We start from the raw sequence: 16,816 nt of genomic DNA on the forward strand, positions 1-16,816 counted from the left end.
GCGGAGCAGCTAAGCCTGTGCACCACAACTACTGAGCCTGTGCTCTAGAGCCCGCGAGCCACAACTACTGAGCCCACGTGCCACAACTACTGAGCCCACAAGCCACAACTACTGAGCCCGCGTGCCACAGCTACTGCAGCCCGCGCGCCTAGAGCCCATGCTCCACCGCACTGAGAAGCCCGCGCAGCACAACGAAGAGCAGCCCCCGCTTGCTGCAACCACAGAAAGCCCGCGCGCAGCAACGAAGACCCAACACAGCCAAAAATAAATTAAAAAAAAAAAGGAATACATTTTCAGCTTTCAATCAGAAACATATCAAACTATTATATATAGAATGGATAAACAACAAGGTCCTATTGTATAGCACAGGGAACTGTATTCAATATCCTGTGATAAACCATAATGGAAAAGAATATGAAAAAAAAATATATATATATATACACATACACATGTGTATGTATGTATAACTGAATCACTTTGCTGTACAGCAGAAATTAACACAACATTGTAAATCAACTATACTTCAATAGAATAAATTTAAACAAAGAAACGTATCAGATTTAAAAATTAAGTGAATTTGACTGGAATCTTGGCCTGCCACATTAACACAGATCATTCTTGTTTGAAAAGATGCCTATAAGGTATTGATACCTCATATTCATATAGTGGTTGCCTCTTACAGAGTGGTTCACAAAATTTATCTGATTTGATGATTGCAGCAACCTAGTGAGGTAGACAGGGCAAGTGTTAGAACCCCTACTGTCCAATCCTTTCACATTACTACCAACACTGTGACTTATAATAAAGGCACCTAACATCTCTTGAGTGCTAAGTCTGTGCCAGGCCCTGTTCTAGGCATTTTGTTTTTATTTTCTCATTTAATTATCGCAGCAAGGTATGTACTATTATTGTCATCATTTCACAGATGAGAAAATTTTCCCAAGGTGATATGATTAGTGAATAACAGAAATGGGATCCAGACCCAGGCAGTTTTGGCTCCAGTGCCTGTGCCCTTAACCAGCATACACTCAGTTGCCCAAGGTCTGTATAACGACCTCTGGTTATCAGTGGCAGAGCTGGGGCGGCTGGTAGCCAGCTCTTTCTGGACCCGGGTCATGAGCTATGCCACTATTGCCCTGGCTCTTCTTGGGAGCACTTCCTGCTTATACTTCTCTTCATCAAATGGGAGTCATGAACCTTAAACTTTTTCTGGCCGGTCTTATACAAAAGTGTTGCTGAGCCTTTGGCAGTGGACAGTGGTTCTCTAAATTGTCTTTTTATCTTCCAGGTGTTAGCTACTGGCGGGTGCCTCATGAACTGATAGAATGTTGGACTCTGGAAGAGCGGCCTTTACATGGAAGCCTACGTCACATGGCCCCAATTCGAAAGAGGTTATCTGTTCTTTGTTGATTTTTAAAAAATTAATCTATGACCTATATTTTTACTGCCTCTACTGGGGGAGTGAATAATGGTTCTTGACCTCATTGAGCTTATTAATCACCTAGGTGAATATTCTGCCTTACCATCAAAGTATAAATCTTTATTTATTTATTTTTGGCTGCATTGGGTCTTCGTTGCTGAGTGTGGGCTTTCTCTAGTTGCAGTGAGCGGGGGCTACTCTTCGTTGTGGTGCACAGGCTTCTCTGCGGTGGCTTCTCTTGTTGCGGAGCACGGGCTCTAGGCGTGCGGGCTTCAGTAGTTGTGGCACACAGGCTCGGTAGTTGTGGCTCGCGGCCTCTAGAGCGCAGGCTCAGTAGTTGTGGTGGACGGGCCTAGTTGCTCCACGGCATGTGGGATCTTCCCGGACCAGGGCTCGAACCTGTGTCCCCTGCATTGGCAGGTGGATTCTCAACCACTGCATCACCAGGGAAGCCCCAAAATGTAAATCTTGAGGGAATACCCTGGCAGTCAGTGGTTAGGACTCTGTGCTCTCACTGCCGAGGGCCCGGGTTCAATCCCTGGTCAGGGAAATAAAATCCCACAAGCTGTGTGGCGTGGCCAAAATAAAAAAAAAAATCAAATGCAAAGTTACCAGAACTATGTAAAAAGTGGAAGTAATTCTTTAAAACTGAGTTATATGGTATGTTCTTTTTGGGAGACTATGATTTTAAAAATACTACTGGACACAGTGAGAATGCTGTGGTAAGTATTTTTCCCCACTAAAGTGAAATCCCAGATTTTACTGGCAATAGTCAAGAAATTTATTAGACTTAATATTTGAAATTTCCTGTGATTTATTCTGAATCCCTTTCTCCTTCCTGTTACCACAAATAACATTTTTATTTAGTAGTATTATCTTGTGTTCTATGAAATCATTAGCACTGAATTCACTCCACATCTGTGTCTTTCACTGTGGTTTAAGTACATTTAAAATTATATTTCATTTTCATTGTCTGGGTAGTATTCATGACTTTCAGACATTCTGATTTCTTGATCATCTATTCTAGAATTTGACTCGGCCCGTATGAAATTTCAGACTGCTTTCTTACTTTTGCCCTCTGGATCTTTCACAGAGGTGCAGAGAATTTTATTCAGTTTTTAGTAGTAAATCATACGTTAAAACAGATCTTTTTGCTTAAAGGCTCTCATTTTATTATCATTTATTTTGGTGTTCGAACTTATAGTTAGCAAATATTATTTGGGTCTAGAGCAGTAGTTCTCCATTGGGGACAGTTTTGTTCCCCAGGGGATATATTTGGTAACGTTTGGAGACACTGTCAGGTGGGGGATGTTGCTGGCATCCAGAGGGTAGAGGCCAGGGTTGCTTCTAAACATCCTAGAATGCAGGGGGCAGCCCCCCATGACAAAGAATTGTTGAATCCCAAATGGCAATAGTGCTCAGGTGGAGCAACCTTGGACTAGAGTCCAGTGGAAGATGTGTACAAAATATAAAGCAAGCAGAAATGGTTTTATGGAAACTCTCCTCTGTGTTAGTTGTCTTTTTCCTCTGGGATTTTATTAAGTATCATTTTTGATTCATGGACCAGGTAACGATGACTTGGAAGCACTTGTGAGTTCCCAAAGAACCATTTCTCACCTACAAAATTTTAGTTATGTTCAGTAGAGTTTTGAGGTTGAATATATTATATTTCAAATCACTATGCTATTATGATCCCATTTCCAAAAATCAGAGTTCAGTATCTTACATTTGCCTCTGAAAACACAACAGTGCTGAGTCAGAGGAAGAAGACTTGGAGGATTGCCATTACACATGTTCAGAAGGTGATCTTCATGAAGTGAAACTGATGGAAGCAGTGGAAGGAGCAGGCAGGCTTTTGACAGTGGTTGCTTGACAGTTTGACAGTTTTAAGGTCATTTAAAATAATGTTCCATGTGACTTTTTTCCTTCATTTTGTTGGTATAGTGTATCATATTGACTGATTTGTGGATGTTGAACCATCCTTGCATCCCTGGAGTAAATCATCATGTGTGTTCCTTTTAATGTATTGTTGAATTCAGTTTGCTAGTATTTTTTTTTGAGGATTTTTTGCATTTATGTTCATCAGGGATATTGGTGTGTAACTTTCTTATGGCATCCTTGTCTGGTTTTGGTATCAGGGTACTACTGGTCTTAATGAATTTGAGAGTTCCCTCCTCTTTTGTTTTTTGGAAGTGTTTGAGAGGGACTGGTATTAATTCTTTGAAGAATTGGTTGGTAGAATTCACCAGTGAAGCTGTCTGGTCCTGAACTTTTGTTTGTTAGGAGATTTCAATCTCCTTAGTAGTCATTGGTCTGTTCAGATTTTCTATTTCATCATGATTTAGTCTTGGTAGGTTGTATGTTTTTAGGAATTAATTCATTTCTTCTAGGTTGTCCAATTTGTTGGCATATAATTGTTCATAGTAGCCTCTTATTATCCTTTGTATGTCTATGGTATCAGTTTCAACATCTCCTCTTTCATTTCTGATTTTGAGTTCTCTCTTTTTTCTTGGTGAATCTAGCTAAAGGTTTGTCAATTTTGTTTATCTTTTCAGAAAATCAGTTGTTAGTTTTATTGATCTTTCCTATTGTCTTTTTAGTCTCTATTTCATTCATTTCTATTCTAATCTTTGTTATTTCCTTCCTTCTGCTAACTTTTGTTTGATCTTTTTCTAGTTCCTTGAGGTGTAAAGTTAGGTTGTTTATTTGAGATTTATCCTATTTCTTGAGGTAAACATTGCTATGAACTCTCTTAGGACTGCTTTCACTGCATCCCACAAATTTTGGTATGTTACATTTCCATTTTTATTTGTCTCAAGGTATTTTTTGATTTCTCTCTTGATTTCTTCTTTGACCCATTGGTTGTTCAGTAACTTGTTTAATCTCTATGTATTTGTGAATTTTCCAGTTTTCTTTGTGTAATTAATTTCTAGTTTCATACCATTGTGGTCAGAAAAGGAGCTTGATATGATTTCAGTTGTCTTAAACTTACTGAGACTCATATCGTGGCCTAACACATGATCTATCATGGAAAGTGTTCCATGTGCACCTGAGAAGATTGTGTACTATGTTATTTTTGGATGGAATGTTCTGTAAATATCTGTTAAGTCCATCTGGCCTAACATGTCATTTAAGGCCAATGTTTCCTTATTGATTTTCTATCTGTAGGATCTATCCATTGATGTAAGTGGGGTATTGAAGTTTCCCACTATTATTGTATTGCTCTCTGTTTCTTCCTTTAGTTCTGTTAATATTTGCCTTATTTTTTAGGTGCTCCTATTTTGGGTGCATTAATATTTACAAATGTTATATCCTCTTGTTGGATTGACCTTTTTAAGATTATGTAATGCCCTTTTTTGTCTCTTATTACAGTCTTTGTTTTAAAGTCTATTTTATCTTATATAAGTATAGCTACTCCAGCTTTCTTTTGATTTCTTTTGGTTTGCATGGAATATCTTTTCCCATCCCTTCACTTTCAGTGTGTGTGTGTCCTTACACTTAAGTGAGTCTTTTGTGGGCAGCATATAGATGGGTCTTATTTTTTGATCTATTCAGCCACTCTGTGAATTTAATCCATTTGCATTTAAAGTAATTATTGATAGATATGTACTTATTTCCATTTTGTTGATTGTTTTCTGATTGTTTTTATAGTTCGTCTCTGTTCCTTTCTTCTCATGCTCTCTTCCTTTATGGTTTGATGACTTTCTTTAGTGGTATGATTATATTCCTTTCTGTTTATCTTTTGTGTATTTACTATAAGTTTTTGCTTTGTGGTTACCATGAGGCTTACATATAACAACTTATATCTATAACAGTCTGTTTTAAGTTGATAACAACTTAAGTTTGATTCCATTGTAAAGCTCAACATTATACTATCCCCTGCCACGTTTTAGGTTTTGGTGTCATATTTTACATCTTTTTATATTGTGTATTCCATAACTAATTATTGTAATCATAGTTATTTTTATTACTTTTTTCTTTTAACCTTTATACTAACTTTATAGTGATTAATATACTACCTTTACTATATATTTACCTTTCCAGTGAGATTTATTCTTTCATATGTGTTGTTACTAATTAGTGCCCTTTCTTTTCAGCTTAAAGAAGTCCCTTTAACACTTCTTGTAAGGCCAGTTTAATGGTGATGAACTCCTTTAGCTTTTGTTTGTCTGGAAAACTCTTTATTATTCCTTCAATTCTGAATGGTAATTTTGCTGGGTAGAGTATTCTTGGTTGGATTTTTTTCTTTTACTACTTTGAATATATCATGCCACTCCTTTCTGGCTTGCAAAATTTCTGCTGAAAATCTCCTGATGGTCTTATGGGGGTTCCTTTTTATATAACAAGTTATTTTTCTCTTGCTGTTTTTAAGATTTTCTCCTTGTCTTTCACTTTTGACATTTTAATTATAATGTGTCTTAGTGTGGGTCTCTTTGAGTTCATCTTGTTTGGAATTCTCTGGACTTCCTGGATCTGGATGTCTCTTTCCTTTCTCAGCTATATAGTTTTCAGCTATTATTTTTTCAAATAAAATTTCTTCTCCTTTCTCTCTGTCTTCTTCTGGGAACCCTATAATGTGAATGTTAGTCCATTTGATGTTGTCCCGTAAGTCCCTTAAATTATCTTCACTTTTTTTCCATTCTTTTTCTTTATTCCTGCTTTTATTGGGTGAATTCCACTGCCCTGACTGAGTTGACTGATCCTTTCTTCTGCTTCATCTGGTCTGCTGTTGAACCCCTCTAGTGTGTTTATCAGTTCAGTTATTGTATTCTACAGCTGCATGTAAATTTCCCCTTCAGGAGACACTGGCACTTTGGAGTGTGGCAGAAGGTGGGTGCGAAGATAGCACCCACCCTATGAGGTCTCTGGGAAAGATTATAGTCAGCCCCTAGATGTGTGTTTAATTAGAAGTCTGCCTCTCAGGCTGCAGTCATGATGATCAGCTAACAGACCTCCTTCACGGAAAGACTGAGCTTCTGGATCTGTTGCCTCTTGTTGTGTGCTGGGGTGGTAGCTGTTTAAGAACTCTCTCCATTGGTTACAGTCCTGTGGGACCCACAAGCATAAGCCCTACTGGCCACCAGAGCCATGCAACGTAGAGGTGTCTCTTGGCAGCATTTGCAAAAATTGGGGTACCAGACAAGGCTATGAGCTCCTTTCTGGGTTAACACCAATTGTTACAGTCCCATGGGACCAGGAATGCAAGCTCCACTGGCCTCCAGAGCCAGGCAATCAGGAGTTGTCCCCTGGCTAAGAGCCATAAAAAGTGAGGGTTCCAGATGAGTGTAAAAGCTCTCTTCCGGGAAATACTGGTGCTCTGGAGCACAGCAAAGGGAGAGCATGAAGATGGTACCTGCTAGTCTTCATTCCCAGAGAGTGTTCCAGCAGGCTTCTAGATGTGTGTGTTAAATTAGACGCCTGCCCCTCAGGCCAGCACTTTTCTATCAGCAGGTGAGCTACTTTACTGTTTAAGTCTGAGTGCAATTGGCCGCTTTTGAACTGGGCCCTGGGGTGGGTGAATCTGAGCATGTGGACCCTTGAAGAGCTGTTTATCAGATTGCTATAGTCTTGTGGGCCTCGGGACTTGAACCCTGTTGATTTTCAAAGTTAAATGTTTTGGGGGCTCATCTCTCAAGTGCATGTCTTAAAAACTGGGGAGCCCGATATGGGGTTTGAATCTTTCCCTCCTTAGGGAGAAGATGCAGGTTTTGACTTTCTTCCTGGTTGTGGATTACTGCATTGGGGGATGGGTTTATGGCAAGATTGTGTTCCAGCTTCTCCTACCTGCTTCAATGTTGTTTTCTTCTCAGTTGCCCAATATGTAGTTGTCACTCAGCCGGCCTTTAGGTTTTATTTAAGAGGAAATTGTTCCATATATAACTGTAAACTCAGGGTGTCCATTGGAGGTGAGTTCAGTATCTTCCTATGTTGTCATCTTGAACTGGAAACAATCTATCAAATGGTTTTTATATCATATCAAAAATCATATGATCATCTCAATAGACGCAGAAAAGGTATTTGACAAAATTCAGCATCCATTTATGATAAAAATTCTCAGCACAGCAGGTATAGTGAGGATGTACCTCAACATAATAAAGCCTTATATGACAAGCCTACAGCAAACATACTCAGTGGTGAGAAGCTCAAAGCATTTCCTCTAAGATCAGGAACAAGATAAGGACCCCCACTCTCACTGTTTTTACTAAACATAGTATTGGAAGTCCCAGCCAGAGCAATTAGGCAAGAAAAGTAAATTAAAAATATCCATATTGGAAAGGAAGAAGTAAAACTGTCACTGTTTGCAGATGACATGATATTATATATAGAAAACCCTAAATACTCCACCAAAAAACTGTTAGAACTAATAAACAAAATCAATACACAAAAATCTGTTGCATTTCTATATGCTAATAATGAACTATCAGAAAGAGAAATTAAGAAAATCCAGTTTATGGTTGCATCAAGAAGAATAAAATGCCTAGGAATAAATTTAACCAAGGAGAAAATAAAAAACCTGTATGTTGAAAACTGTAAGACGTTAATGAAAGCAATTGAAGAAGACACAAATAAATGGAAAGATAGTCCCTATTCATGAATTGGAAGAATTAATATTATTAAAATGCCTGTATTCCCCAAAGCAATATACAGATTCAGTGCAATCCCTATCAAAATTCCAATGACGTTCACAGAAGTAGGATGAACAATCCTAAAATATGTATGGAACCACAAAAGACCCTAAATAGCCAAAGCAATCTTGAGAAAGAAGAACAAAGCTGAAGGCATCATGCTCCCTGATTTCAAACTATATTCCAATCTATAGTAATTTAAATGGTATGGTATTGGCATAAAAACAGACACACAGATCAGTGGAACAGAAGAGAGAGACCAGAAATAAACCCATATATATAGGCCAACTGATTTACAACAAAGGAGCCAAAAATATACAATGCGGAAAGGTATCTTCAATAAACGGTGTTGGGAAAATTGGATATCCACATGCAAAAGAATGAAACTGGACCACTATCTTACACCATACTACACAAAAATTAACTCAAAATGGATTAAAGACTTGAATGTAAACCATAAAACTCCTAGAAAAAAAAATAGGTGGTAAGCTCCTTGACATAGGTCTTAGTGATGATCTTTTAATCAGACATGAAAAGCAACAGAAGCAAAAATAAACAAGTGGGACTACATCAAACTAAAAAAGCTTCTGCACAGCAAAGGAAACCATCAACAAAATGAAAAGGCAAACTACTGGATGGTAGAAAATATTTGCAAATCATATATCTGATAAGGGGCTAATATCCAAAATATATAAAGAACTCATACAGCTCAATAGCAGAAAAACAAACAATCTGATTCAAAAATAGACAGAAGATCTGAATAAACATTTTTCCAAAGAAGACATATAGATGACCAAAGGGTAATGAAAAGATGCTCAACATCATTAATCATCAGGGAAATGCAAATCAAAACCACAATGAGATATCACCTCATGCTTGTTAGAATGGCTGTCATCAAAAAGACAGGAAATAAATGTTGGCAAGGATGTGGAAAAAAAGGAACCATTGTGCACTGTTAGTGGGAATGTAAATTGGTGCAGCCACTATGGAAAATAATGTGAAAGTTCTTCAAAAAATTCTAAGTAGGACTAACATATGATCCAGCAATTCTACTTCTGGGTGTCTATCCAAAGAAAGCAAAAACACTAACTCATAAAGATATATGTACCCCCATGTTCATTAAAGCATTATTTACAATAGCCAAGATATAAAAACAACCTAAGTGTCCATTGATGGATGATGATATAAAGAAATTGTGGTATGTGTGTATATATATATATATTTGCAACAAATGGACCTTGAGGATATTATGCTAAGTGAAATAAGTCAGACAGAGAAAGACAAATACCATATGAGCTGTCTTTTATGTGGAATCTTAAAAACAGACAAACAACAAACAAACAAACAAAATCCAAAGCAAAAAAACAGGGAAATGATTGGTAGTTGCCAGAGGTGGGGGGGGGCAGTGGGAGAAATGGGTGAACTGTTTTTTGTTTGTTTGTTTTAGTTTAAACAAAATGAATAAAAAATAAATTAAATAAGGTAAAACAGTGTTTCCACTTCAGGCTTTTTATAGTGAATGGCAGCTCAGCTGAGGAATCTTTGAAGGTTTGTCCAATACTTCTCGAATTCAAAAACCGTCTAACTATACCATGAGTTCGACTATTCTAGCAGTTCCCAAAATGTGTTCCATAGCATGATAATTTTACTGGGTGCCAAAGGGTGCATTACAGAATGATTGGGAAATATGGATTCAACAAAGCTAAACAGGTGTCTTTAGTATAGAATCTTTAATTTGTTAATATAGAGTTTAAAGCTTTAGGAGGAGAATAACATATGCAGTAGCATTTCTCAAGTTTATTTGTGAAACCCTTTTTTCCTCAGTAAATCTCTTGAAACTGCTATTCTGGGAAAAACAACTTGAGATACTCCTGGTTATCCTCTGGATCACATCAGAATTTGTGAGAACTGAGTAATGTGCTGTGTAATTCCAGTGTCACGCTCCAAATTTTAACTTGCTGGTATTAACATTATGTGTGAGTTTGAAAGAGTGTATTCCAGTTGAAACAATCTTTTGTAAACTTGTTAATTTACTTATTGACCTTGGTGGGAGATGAGAGATGAGGTAGGTTGATACCTCTTGGCTCAAATTCTTGACGAAAACCTTTTTATTCACCCTGAAGGTAGACTTTGGAGACGTTTTCATTAGTTACATAACCTGTAACTGCTGGTTTACAGGACCAGCTGTTTGACAAGAACCTGCTTCTCTATTTACAGGCGACTGATAGCGCCCAATGAAGAGGAAGAAGGAGGCGTGAACTGTAAGACTGGTCCTAAGCCAGTACGATTTTTGGGGCCTTCCACCAGCACCCAAATTAAAGTCAAGAACTCGGCTTCCGTCAGGGTGCCTCCGGCCAGTGTACCGCAGCCCTGGTCCCGGGCATCCGTGAACCCGGCTGCAGGAGGAAGGGCAGCTCAGCGCTCTGCACCGTTGAAAGCCCCGTCCCCGGTGGGCACAGGCCTGCCCGGGCATCCCCAGGCTGCCCACGAGACCGGGGGTGCTGAGAACGGGGCCATGCACCCACCTCCAGCTAAGGTTCTGCTCTGCGACAAAAAGGCCACCCCGCACCGAGTGATAAAACTGAAGCGGACTCCCTTGTGCGCTACGGGGCTTTCAACGCCCGCCTGCACCGTGGCCAGGCCGGCAGGGCCCCCAGAGCCGAACCCCGACGCCGCCAGCGCCCTGGGCGCGCGGACTGAGAACGGGCAGGGCCAGACCGATTGATGGAAACGGGGACTCAGGGTGTCCCGTTTGCCTCTCCGAGCTTACAACCTGTTTAATACAAATAAGCGGCACTCTTTCCCGATGCAGTCAGGATGAAAACTTGTTTCTTTCTATTTAGGGTGAATTGTGTGAAGTAGGAATGGAGGAGGGAGACTGTAAGTGGTTGGGCCTATTTTTACTTCTCATTTTCCCAACGTTTAAATTATTTGTCTAGGGATGGTTTTAATTTCAGGTTTTTTAATGTGTGTGGGCTTTTTTTTTTAATGTTTAATTGGTATTAAGGCAACAAAACAGTAGAGCAAAATCATCCCTAGCAAGTCCACTTTGTTGCTGAAATAATTATAGATTTTAGGCACTTATTTAATGTTACTCATTGCAGCCCAGGGATAGGAGTGAGATTTGGGCTTAGCTTTCAGTCTGGTGAAATAGAGAGGGTGATATTAGTGCTTCCCAGTGCTATGTCCCAGATGGGGGGAGATTTGAGAGGAAATGTAGATCAAGGTGAACTCCCTGCAGGGCACTCTCAGTCTCAAAAGGTAGCATGAAAAGAAATGAGGGGGAGGGGGAAAAAAAGACAATAATTTGAGATCACACTTTGACTTCCACTTAATGGAACAATTTTCTTTCCTAGATTGGCTTTTCTTACTCTTTTCCTAGCAGATTTAGTTATACCTCGCAAGAAGATTTCTTGGAATAAGAACTATATAACATGTCATGGAATGAACTGTTAAAATATTTTTTCATTTGAGTAGTGAAGTTTTGAAAGTACTTTGAAGAGAAAGTTTAACTTTTTAACTAAAGTTAATATTTTTTTTCAGAAATGACCATTAAAGAGTTATTCTGATGATACAATATGATTTTTTATCATACAGTTTCCACATAACTTGAATTTAATATTTTAAAACAGAGTATTTTGATTAATCTTCTATTTTTTCATAACTATTTAGTTGTATGTGTTTACACGTACATGTTATGTTTTATAATTGGATCACATATTTCTATCTTCAGTGAGCAGTATGCCGTCAGTGTGTTAAAAATAAGTTCATAAAGCAAGGTACTTTTTACTCAGTGCTTATCATTGTACTTTTACTGGTTTAAAAGAGTAAAGTAAATATACTCAAAACATTACTTTTTACAAAATAAAAAAACCCTTTCCGTAAAAAGTGACATTTTTCTGTGACTGTACTTATTTTTAAGCCTTGGAGCCCTTTGGTAGTTTGAAAGCTTGTTCGTTTATATAGGTTATCTATTTCTGCTCACAAAATTGCTTTCTTATCTAGTTAATGTATGAAATCGTTAAACCGATTTTGGATAGCTATCCAAATACCAGCAGCCTTTTTAAAGTAAGTGGTTTATTTGGCTAGAAAAAGTGAATATTTAAAACTAAAGATTCATGAATGATATTCCCCTGGGGAATATATAAAATATTCAGTCACCTTGCAAAATACTATTACATAGAATCCAGGTCTTCTGAAAATTAAAGACCATAGTGAGTTTTGAGAACTTCCGTTTAGGATATTATTGGTATTGTTTGATCTACAACATTTTGAATTGCTGATTCATGTAAGAAAATTTTATACTAATAGACGTGTATTTTACACATAATAAACATTTGTCTGGAAAGGAAACATGTTGAAGGTTAATCATGGTTGATTCAGTCAACAGCCTGCATTTCTTTACATCAAGTAGTTTAAGGGACGTCTATTGAGCACATTTGGCTTTTATAAGAGGAGAGTTTTTGGAATAACTATTGGGCCATGGTTCAGCTGAGGTGGATAGGGACAAACCATCCCTTATGGGTATCAGGAGTCAAAATCAACTTCAGAATGCTCCAGTAACTTGAACATTACTTTATTTGGGTGTGGTTCCCTGGGGATTAGGTTCATTTCGCATGAAGACACGTTTTTCCTAATACCAGACTCTGTAAGCATAAGAGTTGGTAACTCATCATAACCCATTGGTCTTCCTGGAAAATAAAAATTTTTTTAAAGGAAAGCATGTTTTATAAACAGTGATTCAGTGTCATTACTTTGGAAAAGTAAGTTTGTGCAGTTGTTGGATCAGAGGACGCAACAGAAATTCTGAATGGTAAGTAGAGTATTTAGGTACCGCTCATATTAAAAAAGATAATTGACTATGTCCTTCCAGGCAATCTGTGTTGAAATCTGGTTTGCCCTGATTAAAACTGGTTAACTATAAGGTGGAGAGGCTAAGGCTGGCAGTAGGAATCTACTGAAGGATTTGTTTCATTTGTATTTTTAAATAATAAGTTTTTGTTTCAATATTGCTTTATGTTAGTTTATGAAGTATTTTCATATATTTTATTTCACTGTGTTCAGTTTGCTTTTTAGTTTCAGAACAACATAATGAAGGTAGTCTTTTCCAGTCCTTTAGAGATCGAGAAAATGAGGTTCAGTAACATAAAGGCTGTACAGTAATGACCGCCCCTTCACACACACATTTTAGCCACGTAATCTAATTTCACAGAATGCCACAGCAGCACTGATCAAAGGAAAAGCCAGAGGGAGGAAGTAGATGTCAAATTGTGGATTTGTTTAATATTTAAAGCTTTTGAACAGGAAGGTATTATGGTGTTAGGATCACATGTCTGACTTCTACTAGAGAGTGACTGCCACCTCTGTACTTGCAATGCCTGGTACACCGTAGGCCTCGGGTAAATTGCTGACAGGGCAACGCCCCCTCCCACAATTATTTTATAAACTGTACCTGGTAGCGGTCTTTGGGGGCGCAGAAACTGATTTCCGACCTTGCAAAATTTATCCTGTCAGAACAAAGGAGATGCTGGCGGAAATCCCTTAATTTGGTGATTGTTGCTAATGACCACAATTACCGTTAGTAATGATGGTAACAGTTATATAACTTGTCAAGTTGTTTAAAGTAATTCAGAGACATGGCTCGTGAGACCCCAGAGAGGTCAGACAGATACTGCCTGACTTCTGAGAAAGGAAAAAAGCAGTCTGGCCCCTCTCCTCCTGCTTTACTGCCCCTGCTAGACTTGCTGATGCAATTTCTTTTTCATTCACAGACTGAATCCTATTGCTTCCTTAGCGAGTGCTAACATTGAAAAAGTTGTTGATTCACTTCCCAATCTATGGTTAAATACAGTGTAATTATTATCAACTATACTTTGATTTCTAAAGAAGGAATTAATGTACAAGCATATTTGGCTTTTCCTGAGAAATTGTTCATAGGAGAATTTTTATTTAAATAGCATTTTGAATGTGCACAAAAACTTGAGGTAGTAAATTGTTCAGTAAAGGGAAAAATGCTAACAGTTATATGAATATGAGGTACCTTATAAAGGATTGCCTTATTTATACCTGCAATCCCTTTGAACAGCTTTAATCTATGTTTGGTAGGATGTTGGTTAGAAACTAAGTAGAAAATATGAACTTAATAAAATGAAGGGAAAGAGCTTTTACTATAGCAAATGAAAAATATTTTTAAATGATTTACATATGTGTATTCCTAAGTTAACCAGGAACTTTTTAATTATGGGAAATACTGTCATTTTCCCATATGCTGAAACTCTCCCTTGGAAACTGTCAACAAGTTGCTGAATTCCTCAGCCAGTGAGGAGTGGATGAGTGATTCTTTGTTGAGGGCTGCAGTTTTCACTCAGATGAAATCAAATGCAGGATTTCAAGCATGTAGTACAGCCAGAAAAGGAAACATCATGAATAACTAACAGAAAAAAAAGATTGGTTTCCAGCTGTTTTCAGAATTTCATATCCACGGAATTTGGTTGGTAGAGCAGCCAAAGAACCGTTTTCACTTATAGTCCTGTCAGCCTCATGAGCTACACATGGTTTATATTGTTACAGAAAAGCTAATTTTTCTTTGTTCACATGTGTTGCCTCAGACAGCCCATACACATTTCATATTTGCTGGCTAGACACTTCCTGATGTAAGCTGTGGCTAAGACAAACATACTTTCAGAGTAACTGTCAATCAATATTCTGTCCTACTTGTTTATTTAACAACTTTTCATTTTATAATGTTGCTTCTCATACTTTCCTTTCTTTGACCCTAAAACCTTCATTACCTTAGTAAAATTGTGCTCAGCTACAGGAATGAATCTGAGGGTCTGAAGCTTAGAAGAGAAACTTGTTTTAAATAGCACTTTATGGAAAGAAAGAGATTGGAAAAAGTTGGAAAGGTTTGCTAAAGTTGGAAAAAGACAAATATTGCTTCCTTCTGCCAAGATTTCTTAAAAATTTGGACATTCTGCTTCAATAGCAGCTCTTTCAAGAACTTATGCCCTAATTTCTTGGTTTGGAAGATGTGGAAACCCAGCTTCTATGTAGATGACATGAATAGCCCAAGGACATCAGAAATTGTACATTTAGACTCCTGCCGTGGGCCAGACAGTCTGGATTTGATGACATAGGCTGAACCAACCAGGAACCCAGAGTAGCTGGAGGAACAAGGCACAGTGTCTCTGCTCATCCACCGTTTCAGTTTTCTTTCTCCAAAGCCCCTGGACCCTCCAGATCAGGGCTTTTCAACTGTGACACTATTGGCATTTTGGACTGGATAATTCTTTATTGAGGACAACTGTACTGTGCACTGTAGGTTATTGAGCAGCATCCCTGCCCCAGTTGTGACAATCAAAATGTCTGCAGACTTTTCCAAATGTCTCCTGGGGTTGGGGGGTTGACACAAAATCGATTACCCCCAGTTGAGAACGATTGCATTAGCTGGGTGACTTAACCTGTGCAAAATACTGGTAACTATTTCTCCTAATTGCGGGGTGTGGATGAGTAAGAGAATATTAGAGCTGTCAATCACAGGAAAGAGTGGAACCCTGGGAATTGAGGGGGAGAATGATACTGAAGGATGTCTCAAGCCTGCCAATTTAAGAATTCGATCCTGTTAGCTCTCACTTACATTTCTGGTTTTGGTATAATATTAGAAACATTTTTGTTTGCTGTTCTAACCAAGCAACTATCTAATAAAAACTAAGATGTACCCTTCTAAGCCCTTTATTTGTTAACTTATTTAATACAGCAACCCAATAATGTAGGTATATTATTATCCCCATTTTTCAGATGGAGAAACTGAAGCACAGAGGGGTTTGGTAAGCCGCCTTGCATCTAGTATGAAGCAAGGGCAGGATTCACGTGTATGTCATCTTACTCAAGTCCAGGCCTTTAAGCACTATTTTAGACCCCTTCTTATAGGAGCTTGACATTCCTCCCAGAGATGAGCTAGCCAGGACTTAGAAAATTTGTGTGCCTCATAGCTATTTATCAAATACTGTTTATTTGTTTTAGATTTAGTTATCAAATACTGTTCTAGTGCTTTCTAAGGGTATGCCAGGTATCAACTCTTTGCCTCTTGGTTCCAAATCTACTCTTCACTGCCCTGCTGTGATCCTGGAGCTGGACCCCCTAAGCACTTCCCTTTAGCCAGCTGGCTTTGTCACTGGAGGGACACTGCAGCAGGAGGGGGCTTTTTCCTGGTTCCATGAGTGTCCCTGTGTTCTTGCTCCTGCAACGGGTGCTTGGCTGGAATATGGGAACCCCAACGGGTCCAAGTTTCAGCAGCAGCAGCTTCCTGTCCCGTGGGTCTCCTGGCTGGCTCCCCAGATAATTCAACAACACTCCTGCAGGAAGCTTCCTGGCAAGTTTTGCTGGCGCCCCAGCAGGATTCCCAGTGGGTTCCGTGGCACCCCTGCAGGTGGCCCCCTGGTGAGTCGGCCAGCTCCTCCAGGGAAAGCTCCTCGGTTCTCCAGTGCCCTGGGGGGCGGGGCTTCTCCCTTGCCAGTACTTCAGGGGGCTTCTTGGCCTCTACTGGGGCCACAGGGTCACCCTCCCTCACAAGGTCAGAGTCTCAGCCTTGGGGGCAGGGGTGGGTGGGGCAGGGAGTTCTCCCAAACTTGTTCTTTCCTCTGCCTCAAGCTCTAGTAATAGCCATCCCAGTACCTGCTATTCCTGTTTTCTTTAGTAGCTAATCCCCTTACTAATAATTACTTCGTATATACATGCATTTCTCTCTATATAAAGCTTCCCCATATAAATT

General features: G+C 38.9%; 1 protein-coding gene across 5 annotated transcripts in view; it reads left to right on the forward strand.

Annotated features, from left to right (window-relative positions):
• Positions 1–12,734, forward strand: part of KCTD18 (potassium channel tetramerization domain containing 18) — a 29,354-nt gene extending 16,620 nt beyond the window's left edge. For 4 of the 5 annotated variants that reach the window (XM_060152366.1, XM_060152365.1, XM_060152367.1 and 1 more), the window contains 2 exons: positions 1,289–1,391; positions 10,264–12,734. In XM_060152366.1, the coding sequence (XP_060008349.1) occupies positions 1,289–1,391; positions 10,264–10,771 (611 nt within the window). In that variant the 3' untranslated portion in view covers positions 10,772–12,734. The remainder of the gene's footprint in view (positions 1–1,288; positions 1,392–10,263) is intronic. The other variant, XM_060152369.1, reaches the window with a different exon arrangement.
• The last annotated feature ends 4,082 nt before the right edge of the window (positions 12,735–16,816 follow it).

The sequence above is a fragment of the Lagenorhynchus albirostris genome, chromosome 6 (genome assembly GCF_949774975.1).
Source record: "Lagenorhynchus albirostris chromosome 6, mLagAlb1.1, whole genome shotgun sequence".
NCBI classification, from domain to species: Eukaryota; Metazoa; Chordata; class Mammalia; order Artiodactyla; family Delphinidae; genus Lagenorhynchus; species Lagenorhynchus albirostris.